This window comes from Oryctolagus cuniculus, chromosome X (genome assembly GCF_051225735.1).
Source record: "Oryctolagus cuniculus isolate XC-2025 breed Fujian yellow rabbit chromosome X, ASM5122573v1, whole genome shotgun sequence".
Lineage (NCBI taxonomy): Eukaryota > Metazoa > Chordata > Mammalia > Lagomorpha > Leporidae > Oryctolagus > Oryctolagus cuniculus.
Genome location: NC_142888.1, coordinates 36,735,694 through 36,763,051, shown reverse-complemented (window position 1 = coordinate 36,763,051; position 27,358 = coordinate 36,735,694). Strand labels below are relative to the sequence as shown.

General features: G+C 48.9%; 1 protein-coding gene across 2 annotated transcripts; it reads right to left on the bottom strand.

The window, feature by feature from the left end:
* Nucleotides 1-628: 628 nt before the first annotated feature.
* On the bottom strand, nucleotides 629-26,717 carry GPR173 (G protein-coupled receptor 173). Of its 2 annotated transcripts, XR_016228285.1 has the most exons (3): nucleotides 26,022-26,323; nucleotides 4,644-4,770; nucleotides 629-906 (listed from the first exon to the last, which is right to left on the bottom strand). XR_016228285.1 is itself a non-coding variant. In XM_008272645.5 (2 exons), the coding sequence occupies exon 2, from the start codon at nucleotides 4,671-4,673 to the stop codon at nucleotides 3,552-3,554; it is 1,122 nt and encodes a 373-aa protein (XP_008270867.1). In that variant the 5' UTR covers nucleotides 4,674-4,770; nucleotides 26,022-26,717; the 3' UTR covers nucleotides 629-3,551. The 2 variants fall into 2 exon arrangements, 1 of the variants encoding a protein (XP_008270867.1); XM_008272645.5 differs by having other exon boundaries at nucleotides 629-4,770; nucleotides 26,022-26,717.
* Between the last annotated feature and the right edge of the window lie 641 nt (nucleotides 26,718-27,358).

The window sequence follows — 27,358 nt, the reverse complement described above, 5'->3', positions numbered from 1 at the left end:
AAGCTACTGTATTTAGGCACCCCGGGTCTTTGGTTTGGTACCTAGGTTTTGACGTGCCGTTTTCCATCTCTGCAAAATAGCTCTAGAAATGATAATCACACACAAAGAGTAACTTCCTCTGCGTCATAAAAATGATTGTGATTCAGCTTGTCTGCTAGATTTTTCTAGAGCTTTTTCTTCACCCACTTGACATTTCTCTTCCATCCGTTCTTCTTCCTTTCCCCAATATATGTTGCTTTTAATCATATATATATATATATATTTTTTTTTTCGATCAGAGATGGATGGTCTTTTGAGAGGCATGGTGCTGGAATTCTGGTTTTGGTTCTGGGATTCACACCATGGCTGTATCCTTCACATTGAAACTCTGAACATCACTGCCCCTCTATGAGCTTCAGTTTTTTCTCTCATCTAGGTGTCCCTAAAGAGAGGCGTAGGTAACTGCCCATTGCAGCCTTGTGGTAGCAGAGACTTGGCAGCAACCGAGGGATCCATCACCAGGGGAATGGATAAGAAAAATGTGATACATGTTTCAGATGGACCACTAGAATGAATTAGGTCTGTATACGGCAACATGGCTGGATCTCGCAAAAACAGAATGTTGAGTGAAAAAAGAAACAGAACAAGATTTATAGTACAATACTGTTTATGTAAATTAAAACACACAACAATACCATATACTTTTCACAGATATACATATGTAAATAAACACATGAATGGTGGATTGGAAGGACATACATTAAATACACGAGAGTGAGTGCCTATGTTGGTGGGGGGAGAATGGGATCCGGGATGGGCGATGAAAGGGGACAAAAAATAAAATCAAGAATAAAAGGACCTTGCATGAACCAGTGATGATATACTGTGCCAAGAACTGAGGAGTATGGTCAACTCAATTCTGTGCACCTGAGGGAATAAGCAAATAAATAGATAGTAAATTAATTGAGTGCCCAGGGAGCAGCCCGGCTGGGTAGACTCCCAGGCTTGGATCCTCCCCCTCCCCGTGACATCCCTCCCTCTGAATTGAATCAAAGCTGACCAAAGTATCCCCTTAGGAAGGGCTCCCATCCCAGTCTGAGCAGTTCCTCCAGAAGCCACTACTTTGTGTGTGTGTGCGTGTGTGTGTATGGGGGGGGGGGTGTTTCCTAAACCTTTGAGCTCCTCTCAAGTTAGATTCCCAATTCTCAGTCTGCATTCTCCATGGTGGTCCAATTTCAGGAACAACTCGTTTGAGTTTGGGGAGGAGACTAAGACAGGGCTGGGAGTGATACCTGGGGCTCCAGGCTTCGGGAAGAGGTGAGGTTCTCAAGTGCCCTGCTCCCCTCCCTGCTCGGAGTCTGGGGGCCAGTGGTGGACAATCTTATGGGATGGGAGTGTACCCTCTTGTTAACATACATATGTACAGTTTCCAAGTTCCATTTCCAGACCACTGTTTCCTGCTGCAGGCAAATACTCTAGTGTGTCTCCTCTCAACTAAGAGTGTATGTGTGTGTGTACGTGTGTGTATGCTGTATATGTCTCCACATATGGGCATTTGCTCACATGTGTGTACCAAGCAAGATTTCCTCAGGGGTGCTTCTCCACACAAAGTCACACAGACACACACTATCTCACTCAATCACATCTTCCCACATGTGATCACGCAGACAGGACACACAACACACGGACGCAGACACACACACAGATACACAGACACACAATACACAGTCAGAAAGAGAAAACATCCAATATAGCATTGTTCATTTCAGTTTTTCCATTTACAAAATCCAATGGTGAATCCAGGCAGTTAGAAAAAAGAAATGGAGGAAAACCCTCCCGAGTGTACCCTATCTACCCCCCACCCCCTTGGTCTTCCCACCCCACCCCCTTGGAAAGGCACCCCCATCACTATCACTGAGAGAACAGGTACCCCCACTCCTGGCCTCCCAGCCACTCTGGCCTGCCTTTCCAGGGCCACTCCACAGACAGGCTCATTAATGTCTCTCCTGCCTAGAGGGCCCTCCTCATTCCTTTTAGGTCAAGGCTTCCCCACTTCTGGGGGCTGTCTTGGGGTAGGGAGGGAGCTCAGAACAGGGACTTCAATAGGAAGGAAAAAGAGAGGGGTGGATAAATACACATCCTCACCCATCTCCCTCAGGAAATGAGAGGGGGCACAGAGTCTGGGCAAGCCCAGGCAAAAGAGTGGCGGCTTGGCCCACCAGTCCACAGAACTGGCCTTGCAGTAAGCCCAAAGTCAACCTTGCCCCTGGGAGGGAGTCTTGTGCCTCCCCCCTCCGGGGAATCTGGCTGCAGTCTACTCCATTTGGGGTGTAGGCAAGAGCAAAGGGAGCAAGGGAGAAAGGACTGTTAGGAGGAAGGATGTGTGGGGCTGAGGGCCCAGAAGGCCAGGGACTACCAAGGAGGAGGAAGGGGCTTGAGGCCCCTGAGGCTAGAGGGGAACAAAAAGAAGTCAAACAGGAATGGATTCAAGTCTCAAACACCTTGGAGTCTGTACCACTATCGGTTTCCAAGGACACCCCCCCCCCCGATTTCCATCTTCCGAAGAGTAGTATGAACCCGGGAAGCAATCTGGGGTTGCATTCAACTCTGACTCCAGGCACTAGGGTCTAGCTCCTCTGGGGAGTTCAGCTCCCATTCCTACACTTCTCTGGAGAGCTGCTCCTGCCTGCATGGCCCCCACATCAGCCCCTGTGGGGCTGTCGTGGATTTTTCAACCTTAGGAAGAAGAGTTGGAGGGTCAGGGATCCAGTGCTAGAGAATGCAGACAAACTTGGGTCTCTTCAGCTTGAGGAGTTCAGCTCACAGCCTGCTCTTCACCTAGCCTGGGCCCATGCTGGGGCCCTTCTCCCTGCCCTCTTGGCTTCTTAAGTAGATGTCGAAGAAACACTTTGGAGGTCTGGACACGGGATGTGGGAGGGAGAGGAGACGGGGCTTGGTACCAGGGTTAGCCAAAAACAACATTGCACACAACATAGCAATTAAACATCCCTGCTCCCTGGGGACCCAGCACCCCCTTAGGTCCCTCTTATCAGCAGCCTTGGATCAGTTTCTCCCTCAACATCCAGGCCTTGCTAAAGGACTTGGGAGGGAAGGGTGCATGGGAGCAGGGGGCGGGGGGAGGCAATAGAGCTCTGGAAATCTATTTTACAGGACAAATTTGCCCCTTCTGGACAACGTCAGAAGGAGAGACACTTAAAGCAAGAAAGCCTGTCTCCTCTGCTGTTAGTATAAAAACCTGCATTTTCAGTTTTGTTTTCTTTTTCTGAATTGTCACTTGAGAGAGAGAGAGAGATAGAGAGAGAGATAGAATGAGATTGTAGAAGTGGAGAAGGAGGTGGTGGAGACAGGCCCCACAAAACTAGGAATGTCTCTTTCCCAGTCCCCCACCCTGGGGAGGTGTTGGCAAAGGTGCCTGGATTCCGGGTGGTTCGAGGGACTGGGGCTGGAGCTCAGAAAGGAAGGCTCCCATAAGGGGCCCCATCTGTCCCTTTCATTTGGCCCCATCATGGTGACCATGACCTTTTCCCTGCCTGTCTGCCTACCAGCCTGCTTCACATGACACAGTAGGGTTCTCTGGGAGCCGGGGCACCTCCTGTGCCCCAGCAGGGGGCGTGAGTCCTCAGGCACTTCTTGAGGTCCTTGTTGAGCAGGAAGCAGACGATCGGGTTGACGGCAGCCTGGGCGAAGCTCATCCAAACAGCGGTGGCCAGGTAGCGATGGGGCACGGCGCAGGCTTTCACAAACACTCGCCAGTAGCAGGCCACAATGTAGGGTGACCAGAGGAGCAAGAAGAGCAGTGTGATCGCGTAGAACATGCGGCCCAGCTGCTTTTCACCCTTGACCTCGTCCATGCCCAGCAGCCGCCGGCTGGCTGCGTGCCCATTCTGCCGGATACCCAGCAGGGTTGGTGGCATAGGCCCACGGCCAAAGCCGGCGATCCAGTTGGCAGCAGCCTGGCCGGTGGCCCCAGGGCCATGGAAAGTCCAGTTCTGGCTGATGGCTGGCACCATCTGCACTGGCTTCATCTTGCGGTGACGATACTCGAAGAGGAGAAGCTTGCCATAGACAGCATGTGTGGCTGCCATGAGCACAGCCAACATAAGCATGAAGCCGAGTGTGTCATTGGCCTTGAAGTAGCGATGCTCAAAGATGCACTGGTCCTCCTCCCGGATAAACTTGTAGGTGCCCACGTCGAAGACGGGTGGGAAGGCCATGGCCACAGACAGGGTCCAGGCCATGCAGATGACAGCTGCACATGTCCAGAGTGTCATGCGCTTGGCGTAGAAGCGGTGGTGGGCAATGGCCATGTAGCGGGTGACACTGATGCAGAACAGCATGAAGGCCGCATGGAAGCAAAAGAGCACGGCCATGAAGGCCACAATCTTGCAGCTGAGTGCACTGAAGGTCCATGAGGAGCCGTGGCGCACAGAAGCCAGCACAAAGGGGAAGCAGACGGCAGAGCGTATGCCATCGGCCAGGCACAGGTCCAGCAGAAAGTAGTAAGGAGCCTTGTGCAGGGCACGCTCCTTGAGCACCAGCAGGGACAAGATGGCATTGCCCGCCAGGCTCACGCACATGATCAGTCCCAATAGCACCAGCTTCACATAAGCCGACGCTGACGGCGGGGACAGGGCGCCGCTCACCTCCTCCGGCTCTCCGGTGGTGTTGGCCATACTGAGGGGGCAAGGGCCGCTCTCAACCCTATGGGTTCAGCCGGGCTGGTACCCGATGGGCCCTGTGGGACTCCATCAGTTGTCCTGTGGGCTGTACCTGTGAATGGAGCAATGGTGGAGACACAAAGAGAGAAAAATATATACAGATACCCAGAGATGGAGTGGGAGAGAATGGGAGATGGAACAAAGAGGAAAATGGCAGGGAGATATAAATGGAGAGGAATGTATATAGAAACGGGGGGAATGAGAAAGTTGAGAGAGAGAGAGAGAGATTTGGTTAGTATGTGTCTGAGAGGAGGACTAGTGCACAGAAGGTTGGGGTGAGGTGGGGCAAGAGGACAAGACAGGAGAGAGACAGTGAGAACCTGATGGAAAGGGAAGCTGAGGAAGAAACAGAAAAGTCAGGCTTAGCGGGTCTTACAAGTCCTCCCTGCCTCGGGCTCACTCCTGCGGCTCCCCCCGCTTTGCTGAGTGAGGCTGCCCAATCTTTCTGGGTGTCATTGGTTACCTCCATCCCCCGTGACTGTGTCTGTGATATGGGGATGTTGCTGTGTGGCTCTTATCCCACTTCACAAAGCCCTAAGGCTGTGCTGAAACATTTTTGACCGCTGCCCTCAATCAAACATGCGTTTTACAGCACAACCCAGTACACACACAGGCCTGGCTCAACCAAAGGCTTCACCACACAGTACTGATCCAGTATATAATGCATTAAATGTGTTCTTACTACTAGTTTATAATGGTTAATACTATTCTAGTTCATGGTCTTTTTTTGTCCTTTGAAAGAAATGGCCGGTAGCCACTCATTAAACAGATTTATTTACTGCTTACCAGGAATGTGCTCAAGAAACAGCAAAAAGACTAGTGTGGCTGGGATGGAGTGAGGGAGGCAGGTCACAGAGGGGTCTGGGGCCAGATCATGTAGGGCTGAGGCATTCATTTTAGGTGGGGGCTTGGGTCTGCATTTATTTTTTTAAAGATTTTATTTATTTGTTTGAGAGGTAGAGTTACAGACGGTGAGAGGGAGAGAGAAAGGTCTTCCATTTGCTGGTCACTCCCCAATTGGCAGCAACAGCTGGACCTGAGTCGATCTGAAGCCAGGAATCTGGAGCTTCCTCCGGGTTTCCCATGCAAGTGCTTGGGCCATCCTCTACTTCTTTCCCAGGCCACACCCGACAGCTGGATCAGAAGAGGAGCAGCCGGGACTAGAACCGCTGCCCACAGGGGTTACTGGTGCTGCAGGCGGAGGATTAACCTACTTTGCCACAGCGCTGGCCTTGGGTCTTTATTTTAAGTGAAATGGGATGTGTGTGTGATTGTAGAGCTGGAGGCAGGCTTGAGTCTATTCCACACTCACTGAAGAAAGCATTTACTGGCCGGCGCCGCGGCTCAATAGGTTAATCCTCCACCTAGCGGCGCCGGCACACGGGGTTCTAGTCCCGTTCGGAGTGCCGGATTCTTTCCCTCTTCCAGGCCAGCTCTCTGCTGTGGCCAGGGAGTGCAGTGGAGGATGGCCCAAGTGCTTGGGCCCTGCACCCCATGGGAGACCAGGAGAAGCACCTGGCTCCTGGCTCCTGCCTTTGGATCAGCGCGGTGTGCCAGCCGTGGCGGCCAATGGAGGGTGAACCAACAGCAAAAGGAAGACCTTTCTCTCTGTCTCTCTCTCTCACTATCCACTCTGCCTGTAAAAAAATAAACAAATAAATAAAAAGAAAGCATTTACTAAGCATCTAGTGGGTGTTAGGCACTGAGGGTACAGCTGTGAGCCAGCCGGACAAGGACCTCTGTCCCCATGGGGCTGACAGTCTAGATAACCCAGGACCATCAGAGGAGTATATAACTTGTCTGAAGACAAGTTCCTGGGAAGAAACATAACGAAGGGAAGGGAGCAGGAAGTGCTAGAGATGAGGGGAGGCATTGCGGTGGTCGATGAGGTAGACCAGGAAGGCTTCCCGGAAGAATCGTGTAAGTACACAGCTGAAGGAGGTGAAAGAGTGAGCCACAAGGGTGACTGTGGGAAGATCAGTCCAGGCAGGGGAGCCATATGGCATGCGTAAGGAAGAACAAGATGCTCCTTGAGTACTGGCAGGGACCAGATGGCGGGTAGAATAGAGCAAGCAAAGGGAAAGTGGTGGGAGGAGAGGTCAGATCATGGGCCTGTGAGGACTTGGACTTGGACTCCGAATGAGATGGGAGTCTTGGGAGGGTTTTGCACAGAGGCAAGATGTGACACAACGTGGGGCTGTGAAAGCAGGTAGGTGGGGCAAAGGAGACCTCTCAGGAGGCTCCTGCATAATCCAGGTGAGGTGTGATAGCACCCCCACATCCATTTTCCTCTTGTAGTTTTCTTCCTAGAATTTCTCTTTTCTAGCACACTATATGATTTTCTTTTAAATTTCCTTTGTTGCCTGTTTCATCCTCATAGAATGAAAGCTCCTTGAGGGCAGGGATTATAGACTCAGTCTCCTCGAGAGGGACTCTGCATGGCCACGGCAGGCACGCAGTGAAAATATGGCCCATCAGTTGATGGTGAAGGGACGAAATAGGCTGGCAGGTTGAGAGGGCCCCCTGGAGGCCTCCGGGTAGGACTGCTGAAGGAGGGGCCCGGGGAGTGCATCTGGCAGTAGGGGCCACATAGCAAAGCTCCCACCCAGTGTGTACAGGAAGGAAGTGGAGGGATGTGATTATAACACGGACGATCCCAGAATGAAGTCAGCCAGGCAACGCAGGTAACGCTGGAGGAACTCGGGATTACTGTTGGGGCTAAGGAGAGGCTGGGACCCGGGGAGGTGGAGCTTGAGCAGGTATCCTCCCATCTCCGTCCTCCCAGGGAAAGTCTCCCCTCCATGCTGTTCCCCAGCCAGGCTTTTTTTGGTGGTGAAGTCTTGGTGCCAGCAGGGCACGAGAGGGGGCCAGGGAGGGGCTGGTTGGAATAAGTGGGGTTGGTGGGCCCCCTTTCAGCCCTTCTAGGCCCAACAGCCCCTTCAGAATTGTGGAGCAGTCCTTGGCTGGGTGTATGGAAATGTCTGACTGTGTGCACACCCGTGCATTCACACACACACACACACACACACACACTCACTCGCTCACTCTTTAGCCCTGAGAAGAGGCAGGGAGAAAGGAGTAGAGATAGATGAGAAACTGAATGTAACAGAGTCAGACAGAGTGATGGAAAAGGAGAGAGGGGTGTTGTAACAGACAGATGGAGGGGCCAGCATGGTGACATAGCGGTAAAGCCGCTGCCTGCAGTGCCGGTATCCCATATGGGCGCCGGTTCCAGTCCTGGCTGCTCCACTTCTGATCCAGCTCTCTACTGTGGCCTGGGAAAGCAGTAGAAGATGGCCCAAGTCCTTGGGCCCCTGAACCTGCATGGGAGACCCAGAGGAGGCTCCTGGCTCCTGGCTTCGGATTGGCACAGCTCCAGATGTTGCGGCCAACTGGGGAATGAACCAGCAGATGGAAGACCTCTCTCTCTCTGTCTCTCCTCTCTCTGTGTAACTCTGATTTAAGCAAATAAATAAATCTTTTTTAAAAAGAGAAAGACAGATGGAGACATAGGAGGGAGAGGGAGGGAGGGAGGCCTCACACACAGAGGAATAAATAGAAATAAAGACAGGGGGCTGGTGCTGTGGCGCAGCGGGTTAGGGCCCTGGCCTGAAGCGCTGGCATATCATGTGGGCACTGGTTCTAGTCCCGGCTGCTCCTCTTTTTTTTTTTTTTTTTTTTTTTTTGACAGGCAGAGTGGACAGTGAGAGAGAGAGAGAGAGAGGGAGAAAGGTGTTCCTTTGCTTTGGTTCACCCTCCAATGGCCGCTGCGGCCGGTGCACCATGCTGATCTGAAGGCAGGAGCCAGGTGCTTATCCTGGTCTCCCACGGGGGTGCAGGGCCCAAGCACTTGGGCCAGCCTCCACTGCACTCCCAGGCCACAGCAGAGGGCTGGCCTGGAAGAGGGGCAACCGGGACAGAATCTGGCGCCCCGACTGGGACTAGAACCCGGGGTGCTGGGGCCGCAGGCGGAGGATTAGCCTATTGAGCCGCAGCGCCGGCCGCTTCTCTTCTGATTCAGCTCTCTGCTATGGCCTGGGAAAGCAGTGGGAGATGGCCCAAGTCCTTGGGCCTCTGCACCCTTGTGGGAGACCCGGAGGAGGCTCCTGGCTCCTGGCTTCGGATTGTTGCAGCTCCGGCCATTGCGGCCATCTGGTGAGTGGACCAGCAGATGGAAGACCTCTCTTTCTGTCTCTACTTCTCTCTGTAACTCTGTCTTTCAAATAAATAAAATAAATATTTTAAAAAAAGAAATAAAGACAGAAAGGGAGAGAAAGAGAATGATACATAGAGAAACAGCATGACAAAGAAGAGAGAGAGACACAGAGACAGACAGAAAGAGGAAGAAAAGAGAGGGAGAAGGCAGGCATAATGCCAGGGAGGAAAAAGATACAGAAGATAGAGACGCGAGAGGGGAGCCAGAGAAAGAGAGGGGAGCTGGAGAGAAACCAAAATAAAGTTGGAGACAGGGAAGGACACACAGAGAGACATCTAAGACCAAGAAGGTGAACAATGTGTAGCTCAGGGTCTCAGTGAAAACAAAGGCTAAATCTAAACCAAGCAACCAACCAACAACAAAAGCAGTCACAGTAAATAGAACCATGGCATTGCAGGGCCAGCTGGGGAGGTGGTATAATTAAAAAGAGGGCTGTCCTGAGCGTGGACTGGCAGCGCTGAGTGGGTCCAGCAGAGGCTGTGTGTGCACATGCAGAACACATGCATGCCTACTGGGGCCCAGCCACCCTTGTGCGCACGCACACACTCACAGGCTGAGGTATGTCTTGGAGTCTGCCTACACACGGATACACAGTGTACCCTGCCTCCGCACAGGTACACAGTGTACCCAGTCGTTAAGTGCCAGAGCTGTGTCATCAACCAAGGTACTACTGCCCCCTAGGGGACATTTGGGAAATTGGTTGGAGCTTTTTTTTTTTTTTTTTTTTTTTTTTGGCTGCGGCATGGCTGAGGAGTACCCTGTCTTTCTAACAGCTAGGGGTCCAGGGTGAGGGTGCTCGCTATCCAGTGATAGGTGTAGCAGTCCCACACAGCCAGCACACGGTCCGCATCCCCTAGGTCTTTGGACTTGGAATGTGGCTGTCAGACAAGAGGGGACCATTACTCTTTCCTTGGAGTCATGCACTATTTCAGAAAATCTCGCCCCAAGGACTTGCTTATCATTTTCCTGCACGTTGTGCGTCTGACTTTCCTCCTTCTCCTAAATTGATATTCACTCATTATAACACATTACAAGCCTCTAGTAACTTCCTGCTTTTTCCTGGGCAATGTCACACCCAAGTACTTACATATTGAAATGAATTATTTTCTTACAAATCACTTTCCTTTTATTTATCTTTTGTACTATTATAAATACAATGTGGATATTATATAAAATACTATGTGGTTTTTCTTTATTTTGGGTTAGTGTGAGAGAGATTACATTAGCTAAAACTTCAATTCCAGAAAGCAAAAGGCTGTTATGAAATTCAACTGGCCCTCTTTACCTGTGAATTCAACCAACTGCACACTGAAAATATTTGAAAGCAAAAAAAATTGTGTCTGGATGAACATGCTTAGACTTTTGACTTGTCATTATTCTGGAAGCAATACACTATAGCAACTATTTACATTTACATTTTATTAGGTATTATATGCCATCTGGAGATAATGTAAAGTATATGAAGATGTGCATGGACACCTGTATCTGTTACATGAAAGAGGGAGTTGAGCGTGCGAAAGCACAGAATTGTTCATACACACAGACACATGCAAACACTTGCAATGGTGCACAAAACCACACTCCTTTATCCTACACACACAAGCGGATGAATTCTCCAAAACACTGACAGAAGCCGGCGCCGTGGCTCAATAGGCTAATCCTCCACCTTGCGGCGCCGGCACACCAGGTTCTAGTCCCGGTTGGGGCGCCGGATTCTGTCCCGGTTGCCCCTCTTCCAGGCCAGCTCTCTGCTATGGCCAGGGAGTGCAGTGGAGGATGGCCCAGGTGCTTGGGCCCTGCACCCCATGGGAGACCAGGAAAAGCACCTGGATCCTGGCTCCTGCCATCGGATCAGCGCGGTGCGCCGGCTGCAGCGGCGGCCATTGGAGGGTGAACCAACGGCAAAAGGAAGACCTTTCTCTCTCTGTCTCTCTCTCTCACTGTCCACTCTGCCTGTCAAAAAAAAAAAAAAAAAAAAAAAACACTGACAGAAACACACAAGCAGATTTACTCACATACACTGTCCCTCACACACAGACACACACTTGTATATGCCCGCTGTCCCGATATACCTGATTATTCAAATCCTTTCGCGTATTCAAACTCTCACAATACCGATATATACAGTGGCTTATCTCTATCATCACATCTACCAGCACTGTTACAAACATCAACGCTTAGATTCAAAGTCACTTATACAGGCCAGCATGTTCACACACATCCATGAGTGTATGTATATGTATGTATATATAGACAGAATTCCCCTAGGATACCTGCAGTTTATTTGCACAGAGAAAAAATAGGCAGGTAAAAAAACTGTTCATATCAACACACACACACACACATACATACACATGTACTCTAACAGAGAAACCCTCTCACGTAGATTAGGTGCACTCGCCAACACAGACATGTACATCCTGTCATATGTACCCACACAGCCATTTACAGATGTGGTCACTCAATCACAGCTCCAGCACACACACACACACACACATACACACACACTTTTAGTAATATGCAAGTACTAACACAGATAAAAATCACCACAGTAGGGTGAGAGTTTGGTACAGTAGTTAAGACACCACTTGGGACACCTGCAGCCCATGTGACAGTGCCTGGCTTTGAGTCCTGGGTCTGCTTCCAATTCCAGCTTTCTGCTAATGTGCACCCTTGGATCCCAACACCTACATGGGGGAGCTGAGTTCTGGGCTTCTGGCTTCAGTCTGGCCCAGTCCCAAGTTGCAGGCATTTGCAGAGTGAACCAGCACATGGACGATCTCTGTCTCTCTTTCTGCCTTTCAAATAAACAAAATAAAGTTTTTAATAATCCTGTATATATGGATACACTCTCAGATGCAGACTCCTACAAGTGGGGGAACCTGTGCATACAAAATTGGTCACACCTGCAACAGATACACTCCTAAAGACAAACTTGCTCTCTCTGCACACACCAGATAACTCCTGCAGCATAACTGGAAACATAGTAGGGATGCCCAGTTGGTGGATACCTGGCACAGCACGGGGGCAGAAGAAGGGCTCCAGGGAGCCACACCTTGCAAATGTTTTCATTGCTTCCTGTTAATCATCACTGAGGGTTTTGGTTTGGCTTGTATCTATGTGTACAATGCTCCTCTTTTATTTTTTTAAAAAGATATATTTTTATTTGTTTGAAAAAGTTACTGAGAGAGAGGGAAACAGAGAGTGATACAGACATCTCCCATCCACTGGTTCACTTCCCAAATGGCCACAACAGCCAGGGCTGGGCGAGGCCAAAGCCATGAGCCAGAAACTCCATCTGGGTCTCCCACATGGGTGGCAGGGATCCAAGCACTTGGGCTATCCTCTGCTATCTTCCCAGGAAGCTGGATTGGAAGTGGAGCAGCTGGGACTTGAACTGGCACTCATATACGTTGCCAGCGTTGGAGGTGGCAGCCCAACCCACTGAGCCACAACACCAGTGGCCCCCCATGTTTCTATTTTAATGGGATATTTTTCTTATTTTTCTGCAATTCTTTTTCCCTACAAAAATAGAAGGGTTGTATTATTGTTGCTATTATGGACTACAGGTTGAGTATCCTGTATCTGAAATGCTTGGAATATTGGCATACAGATAATGAGATATCTTGGGGATGGAAACCAGACCAAACACAAAATTCATTTATGTTTCATATATATATATATATATCTTGTACACACAGCGTGAAGGAAATTCTTCACAGTATTAAGATTGCACCTGCGTTTTGACTGTGATCCATATATCACATGAGATAAGATGTGGAATTTTTCCTTTGAGTTTTCATCCCAGTGCTCCAAAAGTTTCAGACCCTGGAGCATTGCAAATTTAGAATTTTTGGATTAGGGATGCTCAACTCATATTGTATAGTATTAAGTGTTTCTAAGGAGAGCTGTATTACTTTGTTAACTTCCTTGATTGTTGCTTCTTTACATAAAAACATAAAAATGTACTGTATGTACCTCAGTGTGGGCATTATTCAGAATCACTAATTACCTACTCAGAGCCACTCGTTTTGCCTGTAACCCTGCGCAGTCCTCTCACTTTGCTGTATGCTCAAGCATACCTGCTATGCCATTTCATCTATAAGTATTTTAGTCTCTGCTTCCAAAAGACAAGGACTCTTTTTAGAACATTACATCACTACCATTTTATGATTTTTTAGCTTATTTCTCAATTTGTTTTTCTGGCATTTGACACTAAAAATTAGCCAAATCTGATTCTTCTTGGGATTTCCTAATTATTCTCTTGTTTTCAGATAAAACTATCTGTCAATCATTAAATGACACCTTATAAAAGTTTAATTTTATTGACTCAGTAAACGGAAGTTTAGATCTTTGCGGCTTTGTTTCAGAGTACTGCGTACTGCTTCTTTTTTTTTTTTTTAAAGAGAGATTTATTTTATTTATTTGAAAAGCAGAGTGACAGAGAGAGGAGGAAAGAAAGAGGTATCTTCCAACCACTGGTTCACTCCCCAAATGGCTGCAACGGCCAGGGCAGAGCCAGGCAGAGGCCAGGAGCTTCATTCGGGTCTCCCACGTGAGTGAGGGGCCCAAACACTTGGGCCATCTTCCACTGCTTTCCCAGGCACAATAGCAGGGAGCTGGATTGGAAGTGGAGCAACAGAAACTTGAACCAATGCCCATATGAGATGCCAGGGCAGCAGGCAGTGGCTTTACTTGCTACTCCACAACAATGGTCTTGGCCTCCAAAGTATTGATTTCTTAAGAATGCAGAGAGGGGCCAGCACTGTGGCGTGGTAGGTGGGGCTGCTGCTTGCAGTGCTGGCATCCCATGTGGACACCAGTTTGAGTCCTGGCTGCTCCACTTCCGATCCGGCTTTCTGCTATGGGCTGGGAAAGTAGTAGACGATAGCCCAAGTCCTTGGGCCCCTGTGCCCGAGTGGGAGACCTGGAGGAAGCTCCTAGCTCCTTGTTATTGGATCAGTGCAGCTCTGGAGGTTGCTGCCATCTGGGGAGTGAACCAGCGGATGGAAGACCTTTCTCTCTCTCTCTTTCTCTCTCTCCCTGCATATCTGTAGCTCTGCCTTTCAAATGAATAAATATTTTTTTAAAAAAAGAATGTAGAGAATAATCAGTTTCAGAAGTCACAGAAGTCTGCTGACTCCTTCAATAGAAAGATTTGGACTTGGATTTTTCAAAGTGTCTGGAAGTACAAATTAAGAAATCGAGATCTGGGGGTCAGCGCTATGGTGTAGCAGGTAAAGCCACAGCCTGCACTGCCGGCATCCCATGTGGATGCCAGTCCCAGAGTCTCTACTTCTGATTCAGCTCTCTGCTATGGCTTGGGAAAAGAGTAGAAGATGGCCCAAGTCCTTGGGCCCCCGCTCCCGCCTGGGAGACCGGGAAGAAGCTCCTGGCTCCTGGCTTTGGATCAGCACAGCTCCAGCTGTTGCGGCCAACTGGGGAGTGAACCAGCGGATGGTAGACCCCCTCATGCACCTCTGCCTCTCCTTCTATCTCTGTGTAACTCTGACTTTCAAATAAATAAATAAATCTTTAAAAATTTTTTTTAAAAAAGCAAAACTTTAACTTAGGAGAAGGGAGAATAATATGGTTTCCCAGGTGATATTTATTTGGTTTTGCAATTTGGATACTAAAGAAAACTCATCAGGATGGGTAGAGCATCATCTGTATTTAGGAGGAAAGTGCCATCATTATTTTGAGATACTTAAAATGACTACTTGTGGCAAGAAATTCCAATATCACATTTGATTGAAAGAAAAGAAATATTCAGTTTAAAGAAGAATCTTCCTTTTGAAGCACAAAATTAAAAGACTACAAATTATGCAAATTGTCATTACTAGTGAGAAAGTTTAAATCAGTGAAAACGATATATAGTTTGAGAATTTACTGCCACCTCCTTGTGCAGTGTCTTGTTGGTGCTGACCACCAAAAGATGGAAGAGACAATGCAGTTTTTTCAAGCAGAGAATCTGGGTCTCTACTTTGCCATGGCAAGAACAAGGAAATTATGAAAGAGGGGTGGAAAAGAGAGGCAAGAACAAGCAGCTGTTCTGTTTCTTAGGAGAAGCTGGTGTGGTGTGAAAGCACCAGCCAACGCTAGAAACTACCTGATGCTTCAGAGAAACCCAAATGGCATCTGATGGCCCCAGAGCTGCTATTGGTTTTTTTATGTAAATATTTATTATTTACTTATTTATTTGAAAGACAGAGTTACAGAGAGAAGTAGAGACAGAGAGAGAGGTCTTCCATCCACTGGTTCACTCCCCAGATGGCTGCAATGGCCGGAGTTGCGCCAATCCAGGAGCCAGGAGCCAGGAGCTTCTTCCGGGTCTCCCACGCGGGTGCAGAGGCCCAAGGACTAGGGCCATCGTCTACTGCTCTCCCAGGCCATAGCAGAGAGCTGGATAGGAAGAAGAGCAGCCAGGACTAGAACTGGCACCCATATGGGATGCCCAGCTTGGCCCAGCCCAGGCAGTTGTGGGCATTTGGGGAGCAAACCACAGGATGGAAGATCTCTCTCTTTCTCTGTGTCTCTTCCTGTCTCTGTGTAACTCTGCCTTTTAAATAAATTTTATATATATATATATATATGCCAAACTACTAGCTGTTACTTGCTTCATTTTTTTTTATAGAGGTTTTCACCAAGGAACACAATAACTTGATGTAAGACCAACACCCCAGGACCAATGCATTTACCAAATCAAGTTGAAAATGGCTGCAAGTGAATCAAATGACCAAAAAATAAATCAGGGCAGTCATGACCAAGTCTCAGAAGTGAGTACAAATGTTGGCCATTACAAATTCACATCAGGGAATAAAAACATTGCATTGCTAGAAGTGAGCCCAAATGTGTCATGAAAAAAATCCTGCAAAGATTGCATTCGAAAGTTGTATACTGATTCAATATTGAGTAAACCCCTTAAAACTGTGCACTTTTGCTTTTCTTCTCATAATTGTATAGTATCAAGAAAATGCAAAAAAAAATTCTTTTTCACCAAACTCTAGTATTGCTAACTCCTTTTCCGTTCACTGCATTCAATCATTTCACTTTCTTTATGTGCTGACTTGTGAATGCCCTGACCCATTCACATCTAGTCACATTGCATAGAAACACTGGCACATACAGATATGTGCACATGTGTACATGGAGATTCAAACTGGCATTCACATGCAAACTTACACCAGCTGATAACTGCAATTAGATACTCTCTCACACACACACATCTGCATGTACACAGTTATGCATGCATGGAGGTACCTACTCATTAGCAAGTCACTCAAAGATATAACACCTATGCGTGCACAGATCTAACACTGTGTTTCTATAGAAATAGAGGCCTAGGCAGAGGCACAGTCAGTATTAACACAGGCACTTGCAGACACACAAACATACAAAAGAAACTACCTGGACCTACACACTTTCAGATGCAGTTCTAAGAACTGACATTTAGATATAGGTGAAGTCCTGCTCACATCCTATAGATCCTCTGCCCCCATGCCACTGGCTCCTACACTAAGATACTAAAACCCACTGTCGGCCAGGGCCACAGCTCACTTGGCTAATCCTCCGCCTGCGGCACTGGCACCCTGGGTTCTAGTCCTGGTTGGGGGCGCTGGATTCTGTCTCGGTTGCTCCTCTTCCAGTCCAGCTCTCTGCTGTGGCTTGGGAAGGCAGTGGAGGATGGCCCAAGTGCTTGGGCCCTGCACCCACATGGGAGACCAGGAGGAAGCACTGGGCTCCTGGCTTCGGATTGGCACAGCACGCCGGCCGTAGCGGCCATTTGGAGGGTGAACCAACGGAAGGAAGACCTTTCTCTCTGTCTCTCTCACTGTCTAACTCTGCCTGTCAAAAAAAAAAAAAAAAAAGCCCACTGTCTTGGGGCCAGCGCTGTGGCATAGCAGGTGAAGCTGCCGCCTGCAGTGCCTTCATCCCATATGGGCACCAGTTCGAGTCCTGGCTGCTCCACTTCCAATCCAGCTCTCTGCTATAGCCTGAGAAAGCAGTAGAAGATGGCCCAAGTCCTTGGGCCCCTGCACCTGCATGGGAGACACAAATGAAACTCCAGGCTCTGGCTTCAGATCGGGTCAGCTCTGACCATTGTGGCCATTTGGGGAGTGAACCAGAGGATGGAAGACTTCTCTCTCTTCCTCTGGCTCTTCCTTTCAAATAAATAAATAAATCTTAAAAAACAACAACAACAACACTGACTTATACAAAGTCAGTCTCACGAATCTGCCCTGGTACACAGACATACACATACAGTACAGACATTCTCATGTGTAAAGGCACTTGGCTCAGGCTCACTGCTACACACACAGAGGACAAGCAGGCATGCAGAGCCAGGCAGACTCAGGCATGCACACTCACGTAGCCACCGAGCCTTTCCAAGACAGAGAGGCATAAACCCCCAGAGACACACACCATTCACACCTGCACATACACCCACACAACACAGATAGAAACATCCTAATGCATCGGCATATAGGCACAATCCTTTATGTGCACACATACCTGCATCATATTACATAAACCTGGATGCCAACCTGCTGGCGTTTTCAAACACTCACAATGGAAATTGACATGCACACATTTACATAGCAACCACTACAAACATGTCTACGTGGTCAGATGAAAACCCACTGGCATGTGCGCATGCACACACGCACACAGAAGCATGCTCACATGTGCAGATGTACCAGCAATGCAAGCAGCAGCACCTGCACTCACACAGACACAACCACAGATACAGATGGGTGCCCTCATACATCCTGATGTTGGCACTGGGAAAGATACCACGAAGGGCCAACCCTCCCCAACCTGTTCCCTGGACACATAATACTTCCTTTTCTCCACACCCGCCCATGGTTTTATAGGCACACTGGGACATATATAAATTTGTAATTTCCTATGCAAACACACGCACGTACACATAGGACAAACAAGCTCATTCTTTTACACAGATATGTGGACATGGATAATGGAGCAAATATGCCCATAGAAGCTTCCTTCACACTTGCAGCGGGGCACATACTGTTACTCAGATACTGGTACAGATAATTATCATAATAGATAGTATATTCTATGGCACAGAGGACTCATTATGTTCCAGGCACTGTTCTAGGACTCATTATGTGCCAGGCACTGTTCTAAGTGCTTTTGATCTATTAACTCATCCAATCCTCACCCTACGAAATGGGAATATTTTTATTCCTACCTTAGGGATCAGATACTGGGCCATGTTGAAGTTAGGGGACTTTACCCAAAGCCACAGCTAGTTCATAACCAAAACCAAGATTCAAACTCAAAAGTTGCCTCTAGAGACTGTGCAGGTCCAATTTTGCCCCACGGAGAACTACTCTCACATCATGCCCAGAGACAGCTATACCTCCACTCTCATGCAAGCACATGCACACACAAGCCAGCTGCCATTTACTGACACCCTCAGACACAAATGGCCCCACATACCCAGTCACACAGTCACAAACACGGACAGATAAGGACATGTCCACGTTGACAGCCATTCCAGCAGAGATATACTTGTATGTGTCCCAGGAAATATTTAGATAGATAGAGATCATATATATGTATAAAATATATTTATGTATTATATAAACATTATATTATATATTATATAATATATAAATAAATATATAAAATATATGCATTCATACACATGCCCACATTCACACACTACCTAGCCATATCCACAGTGCTGAACTCACAAAACATTCAGAAACACCACCTACACACCATCCAGATCAATTTGCACTCAAATACAGATATACCACATTGTCAAACACACTCCCCATCTACATACAGCCAAACACTCACACACATGATCCAGATACACCCACATGAACACCTGCCCAGATTCACTCACATTTATACCCCCCCTGTATACTGATTGGCCTATGCACACTCTGTCTGACACCACCCAGATACACCTGCTCTCTCTTATATACCATCCAGAGAGAACTGGATACATTATGCTCACACTTTCACAGATCGCAATTCAGATAAACCCACATTCTTTCTAACACACACTACTGGGATATATATTGCACACATAGATTTCATCCAGTGCCACACAGTTTCCCACATATCTCATCTAAATATACCCATCCTCATATATGTGCACCCCAAATACACTTACATGTGCAGGCATTCCACCCAGATATAGCCACACTTAAACAAACTCCCAACTCGGTACACCTGCACTCTCACGTACAACACTCACAGACACTCAGAGTTATACCTCCCCAACTCAAGAGTCCTCAGACCTCATTCAGATACACCTACAACCTGTCTTGCACACACACACAGTATCAAAACACATCCCAATGATACACCTTTCAAAGGCACTACACATACACATGTCCCACCCAGATACACTAACAAATTCTAAATCCAAAAACATACACATACACACACATACATGATACAGCTACCCACCCACATATAGTCCAGAAAACCCACACTCACATACAAACCCTATCCAGATATACGCCCAGTTTCTCATGTTCTTTCTTTTTCACAAGCACACCTGCACACACTCACACAAACACACACATGCATACCACAAGCACAGACCCACTCAGATACACCATCCCCCACAAACACACACCACCATTCAGATTCATCTCATGTAGACTACTGAGATCCACTCAAACCCACACACATCAACTACATACATCCATAACCACATATATATCTCGCCCACATATACCCAACTTTCATTCTGGTTGTCCAGGGATAGCGGCCCCCACAAATCCATGCTCCCGTCCCCTCTACACCATCTGGATGCATACACACTCCACCCAAACGTACCCTCAAATGATTTATTTCACATACCCCATCTATCGACATACACATATCCAAGCACATACACACCCATGCTCTCCATCCAGATACACGACTGAAGCCCTCACAACACATCATCCAGCTATATTTTACTACACATGCTACCATCCAAATACACTCATGCTCTCACCTGTCCATTATCCAGGTATGCCTACCCACAAATCCACTCCACTCCAAACACACCAACACATGGTCTTATACACAGCCCAAATGTACCCACATGCTTGCTCATGCACATGCATATCTCTCATACACTGTCATCCTGATACACACACTCCCATTCACATTGTATCACCCCCACTGAGCCCCAAGCTGGATAAACCCAAATTCTCATACTCCATCCAGATCCGCATACACGCTCCTCCTACCAGAGATATCCATGCACTCACATTCCCACCACACTCAGAAGTGCCCACCCTCACACATACACATACATTCCAGATTCCCCATTATCCAGATCTTCCCACACTCCACACACACAATGCAGATACACCCATTCTCTCTCACACACCACACACACACACACACACACACTTCTCACCCAGATACACCCCCATGTACCATCTACAGACATCCCCATATACTCATATACACCCCATATACACTCATATCCACCCCCAACCTCACCCAAATGTGCCCAAGTTTTCTCTCTAACACACAGTCTGGATACACTCCATCACTCATTTCCATTGCCTAGACACACTTGTGCTCTCACCCACCTACACATCATCCAGATCAACCTACACTTGAATCCCTACACCCCAATATGCTCACACACCCTCATATACAAACTCTATCCCAAAACACCCACACTCTCTGTTACACAACATAGATACAGACACACTGTCAAACACATACCCCATCCAGAAAATCCCTGCTCTCTCAAATCATCCAGATACACTCATATTCACATACCCCTCAAATATGCACATCATCACATGTATTCCCACATAGCCTCACCCAAACTCTCATCCATACCACCCTCCACCCAAACAGGCCAGCTTACACCCACATTCACCCCTCCTCTCTGAAACACACCCAAATGTCACAGACATAAATCCTGCCCAGAAATACTCATGTTCTCTCTTCTGTCCCCACAACCCACATTCTCTCTCATCAGATGTATCACACACACACCACACACGCATGCGCACACACACACACACACACAGAAGCTATAACTTCACTGATATGTACACATTTACATCTAGGTTTCTGTCTGGATGGCATAATTTGGGTGCTGTCTGTGAAAATCATTTATCAACTTTAGACATTATATAATGCCATTCTGTCCTAGGCCTTTGATGGTAGAGGCATGGGAAGGAAGGTCTTTGTATTCAAATGAGTCCTTTACTGTCTTTTTTCAAAGATTCATTTATTTTAGAGGTCCAAATTCCAGAGACAGAGGGAGAGGTACAGGGAGATCTTCCATCCACTGGTTTACTCTCCAGATGGCCACAACAGCCAGCACTGGGCCAGACCAAAGCCAGAAGCCAGGAGATTCATCCGGGTCTCCCACATGGGTGGCAGGGGACCAAACACTTGGGCCATCTTCTGCTGCTTTTCCCAGCAGGGAGCTGGATGGGAAGTGGAAGAGCCAGGATTCAAATCAGTGCCCATATGGAATGCTGGCATCGAAGGTGGTGGCTTTACTGAGTACGCAACAATACTGGCCCCAAAGAAATTATTTTCTAAAGAGATCACATGTATCCTCCCATGAAGACATCAGCCATGACTGGTCCCAGTTCCTGGGTATGAATCCTGATAATTATCCTACCACAGGGAGCTGGCATTGTGGCATAGCAGGTAAAAGGTAGCAGGCAAAGCAGGTAAAATCACCGCCTGTGATGCCAGCATCCCATGTGGGCCCTGGTTTGATTCCTGGTTGCTCCACTTCTGATCCAGATCCTTCCTGATGGCCTGGGAAAAGCAGTCGAAGATAGCCCAAGTATTTGGGTCCCTGCCACCCATGTAGGAAACCCTGCAGGAAGAAGCCCCTGGTTCCTGGCTTCAGTCTGGCCCAGCGCTAGCCATGGCAGCCATCTGGAGAGTGAACCAGCAGGTGGAAGATTCTCTCTCTCACTTTCTGTGTAACTATGATTTTCAAAATAAATAAATAAATCTTAAAACCAAATTATCCTACAAGGAGTGACCCTGGGGCAGGAGGCATAGGCTGCTCAGGATTTACAGCTTGCCAATCTGTAGGGCGTGTAGAGAGTTACAGACAGACATGGTCTAGTGGGGCACCACTGACATTCAGACAAACATATAAAGTCACACAGACTTAAAAGCACCTTTATCACCCATTCAGCGAGAAGGCCCATGCCCATAGGCCCAAGGCCAAGTATCTCTCTCTCTCAAACACGGTCAGACAAGCACATGCCCACAAACAGGCAAATTCTATATCACACCCAAGGAGACAATAAACAAACACAGACAGAGATGAACTGCCAAAGGTGTACACACACATACATGTAGACATGGCCATATGCATACATTCACATGCACTCACACATCTGTGCAGGTATATTCACACATGGACACCCAGCTATGTACATGCTTGAAATGAGATGATGTATACATATACAGACACTCTAACACATAGAATTTTGTTGCACAACTGGGCATGTACACCTATGAGCATATTCACACAAATGTACATTGCTACATTAATTCTTTCCCATTCACATATAATCAGACATGAAAACACAAATGTCCTCACAAAACACACTCACACTATGACAGCCAGGTATACACACTATGTACATTGACACACATTCACATGCCCACATAAGAAGCTATGCAAACAAAAGAAGAATCATTTACATTTGCATTCCCACAGACAAACTTGGACACAAAGGCATGCTTACACATGTGCATACATGGGAGAACACTCACATACTCACACACACGTACATCTGCACAAGAACTGATCCACCCTCATCACAGACACACACATGCAAAGACATTGTCAAATATATATATATATATATATTCCCAAATGTACTAATAGGCTGAGAGTGTTAGACACAAATGTATTCACATTTTTCAACAACATATGCTCCAGAGCAAATATATATATAAATACAAACACATGCATGCAAATAGGATTATGCAAACTGGTACATACACACACCTGTACATTTGGTCAGGCACACTCACAGACATAGTCACACACAGAGAGATGTACAAGAACACACAGATACACACACACACACACACATATATATTCTCTCAGATACACACCTAAACAGATGTTCATGTATACTAATGTATACCCACGACCACACACAGGCATATTCAAACACACATTCACATGACACACACTCAGAAATTAAAACAAAACATGAGACATGCACACCCAAGTATTATGAAATGTAGCTACTCATGCATACCACAATCAGACATGCACTTACACATCACAGTGTACACACAGAATTAGACACACGAAATGCATCCATTCACCTATGCACACAGCCTTTGCTGTGCATAGGTGTATACATACACATACAGGCATACACTTCCCACAGCCACAGTCATACACATGATCAAATGTTCACACATACCCATCTTCATAGGTCTCTTTTCATTCATACACTCCCTTACCCCCACAATTAGTTTTCCTCATCCTAGTGTGCCAATCCACCCTAATGTTTCTTGAATCCATGTGGACACATAGACTTGTCTACAGACAATACACACTCAGACAGTCACACACAGGCACATATATAATTTAAAATGCTGGAGAATCCACACCCATGCTCACTCACAGAAATACATGAGAGACACACCTACACAGAAGCATGTTCACATACACACACCATCCCACACATGCATGGGCATGCACACATACATGCCCTGACACTCACCATTTAGATGCACCCACAGTCATGTGCACATGTGGGCATACATGAATATACACAATCAAATACAATTAGGTATTCACCTGATTGGCACTAGGAAACCCATATACTCATACACATAGAATTAGACATGTGCACTCAAAGGCAAATTGATACCACACACATATACAACCAGACATGCAACAGGCCTGTTGGCTACAGAAACACACCCACACCCAAGCCAAAATCAAATACACCCCTTTGCTCACCCAGCAGACATGCAAAGTCATACCCACCCCTCTGTACACACACAAGCCTGCCTAGGCACTCACACACTCCCTCATACCATCATACAGCCTGCTCACACACAAACATATTCAGTGTCCAGGAACAATTACACACACACACAGCCACACAGTTTCAGTTGCACACAGACACCCACGCTCAGGCCCAGATGCCTCTGGACCACAGACTGGGTCCTCTCCCTTCCACACCAAATGCTTCTTCAGAAAAGTCGACTTTATGCCTCAAAGCCCAGCCAGCCCTCCTTGCCCCTACGGAGGGGGCCTTCTGGGCTTCAGTTTCTCCCCTCCCCCACCTCCCCTTGGTCCCTGACCCCTCACCCCATGTTCCACCACATCTCCACACCCACGAACCAATGAGCACACCCCACTCTTCCCCCACTCCAGGCTCTAGGTGACCAAATCCCTGGGACCTGTTCCCCATAGGTCTGGCAGCTGCATGGGCCACACCCCAGCTCCGTTCAAAGCCCTGTGAGCTCAGAAGCTTCAGCCTTGTCTCTAGGCCCTGCCAACCACTGACCACAAGCCACACTCCTGCCAAGTCTCCCCTCAACAGGGAGACACATATATCATCCAGGCCAGGAATGCTGCAGGCTGCAAACTGGGCTTCTGCTGGCTCCAGGGGGCCCAAGCCTGTGTGTGTGTGTGTGTGTGTGTGTGCACGCGCGCGCACGGGTGCATGTGCACAAACAAGGGCAAGAGCAAGAAAGGTGGCAGGGATTGAGGTAGAGCCAGAGCCGAGAGGCTCTGCCCCCAGGCACCTCTTATCATTCCCTACAAATGAGAAGTGACCACATAGAGTTGCTTCTGCCTCCCCTCCACTTCTTCTCCCATTTGCCCACCTGCTGCCCTCCACAGATCCCTGCTGAGACCCTGGAGAGGAGGGTCTCCCAAATAATCAATAACAATATTAATCAGTAACAATAGTGATGGCGTCAGTGCCACCTCTAAGCACACCCCACATCTACTTACACAAACTAATTTAATTCCTTCACACACTCATGAAGGAAGGGTTAGCAGTCTCTGACAGGTAGGAAAACTGAGGCTTAATAAGTGGCGTGCTCTACTATAAAGTTACAGAGCTAGTAGTTGGGAAAACGGCCCTGGTAGACTCCATGTTCTCCATGTCCTAGGTTTTCCTGCCTTTCCTGATAGAGGGACCTCTGGCCACTGTGCACAAGGCCATAAGATCGGAGGCCCCAGACACAATACTGACATGTGAAACACAGAGAAAGCCTTGTGATGGAGGCTGGAGCCCACACTGAGGGGAGACTGCTGTGCCTGGCCTCTGTGAGTTGTTGTGTGGCTTGGTCCTTGTCTCCACAGAGCCATCGGGCAGCCCAGGGCCGGGAAGTGCTCCCCACCCCACCTCACCTCCCTTTAGCCCTCCAGTGGCTTCCTCTCCCCTAGCTGGGCATCACAGGAATGTCTCCCTGAGTGAATGAGTAAAAGCCTGTGCTACCTGTGGGGAGAGACAAGGGAGCAAAGGAAGGGAGGGAGGCAGGGAGGGGAACAGAAAAGGAGAAGAGAAGGAAAGAAGGGGTGATCTGGACTGGAAGCAGCTTCTCTGTCATGTCTACCCACCTGCTTGCTACCCAGGTGCTCACACACAGAGAGACACACACAGACACATGCACACTTGGCAAGCAGGCCAAGGAACCGGGAGGAGAGTGGAGGAGGAGGGAGAGGGAGAGGAGGCAGCTGCAGGAGGCTGAGCCTGCCTGGGGTTCAGGCATTGTGAGGGGGAATGCCGGCTTCCCAGGCTTCCCTTCCACAGTTAGCACAGCCTCGTGCCCAAACGCAACCATAATGACAAAAACAGACCCTGTGCAGGGAAACAGGTGGTGGTTCCCTTTCTCATGGGACATTTAGGATTGAGGAAGATGAGGGAAGATGAGGAGTCTCCAGGCTTGGGTAACCCTGTGATGGAAGAGAGAGAGAGAGAGAGAGAGAGAGAGGGACTGACTAACGGAGTGAGAGAAACAGAGCATGGCAGTGATGGAGACTCTGAAATATGTGTGGGGAGGCAGAAGGGAAGTCCCAGCCCCCCACCCTTGGTGAACGGATGCTGACTGCTTACCTGGGCTTTTTCTCAGCAGGGCTGTCTTGGAATCCAGGAAGAGGGCTCAAGCTGTCTCACCATGGATAAATCACAGCCCAGGCCACATTGTGGGACCCTCTGTGATCTGGAGGCCAGTGACTCTCCCGCTTCTGTTGCCGTGGATACAGCCAGGCTGGTCTAAATCGCAGGCATCAGGGGAAGCAGGCACCGGAGGGGTGCACTAGGCAGGGCTGGGGGTGTTGGGGAATACCAAGTGGGCAGCATACTGCCTTAGGGTGCCCAACTAGCTGGCAGGTGGGGGTCCCGGTAGGTGCTTCCCCCATTACACACTACCACCCCCATCTTCATGCCACTGCCAAGCTGGGAGGGGGCCCAGAGCTGGCCCCTGCTGCCCGTCTGTCCACCTGGCTGCCGGTCCCCCTCCCCCCACCCCCCCACCCCGTCTGCCTGCTGGCCGCCGCCTTTTGTCCTCAGAAGACACGGTCCCCGCGGGGCCTCTGCCAAGCCTCTAGCAGATGCTCAGGGTCCGGGGCTCCTCCCTGGGAGCACCCGGGCCATGGCCTGGGAGAGCCCCAGTTGGGGGGGGGCTCTCATCCAGGCTCACCCTGCTCCCGGGACCTGGCGGGGACGAGGAAGAGGTGCAGGTCCACAGCCAGAGGCAGCAGCAGAGGTGGTGTTGGGGAGGGGATGGACGCCAGAAAGAGGGGGTGGGGTGGAGAGAGAGAGGCTGGCCTGATAGCTGTGTCCCGGGTTTTAGATCCGGGTTGAGGAGGGTGGCTGAGAGCATCCGAGGGGGGTCCTGATGGAAAACGAGGTCTCCACGGGCCTGCCGGAGGGACCCTCCTGGTCTGGGAACCACCCCAGCTCACAGAAATCCAGGTCCCAAGATGCTGGGAACATTCAGCCCCGACAGGGCATCAGTGAGGAGTCCGGGGTCCTAAGCTGGACCCCATCCGGCCGCTCCGTCCCCCCCTCTCCTCGATTTGCACGGTCCCTGCCTCAGGGGCGGGCGGAGGAGGGAGGGAGGCAGGGAGGGAGAGGGAGGGAAGGAGGGAGGCTGAGCAGGCAGGGAGACTCCCAGCCGCCAGCCTGGTCCTCCCCGGGGCGGGGCGCGGGGTGTGTGTGTGTGTGTGTGTGTGCGCGCGCACGCGTGCGTGCGTGCATGGTGTTGGGGGTGGGGGTGCAGCGAGGGCACGGGAGCCGGCAGCGGGCTGACTGGGTGGGGATGCTGGCGTGGCGGCTTGTGCTACCAGGACAATAGCTGGCTGGGCAAGTGAGACTCGGCCTTGCTGAGATGCTCCAGAGAGGCGTGCGTGGAGGTGGGGAGAAGTGCCCTGGAGGCAGCCGAGAGCAAC

What these genes read in the sequence shown, in the direction of transcription:
- GPR173 (XM_008272645.5), bottom strand. Translation starts at nt 4,673, where the DNA reads ATGGCCAACACCACCGGAGAGCCGGAGGAGGTGAGCGGCGCCCTGTCC.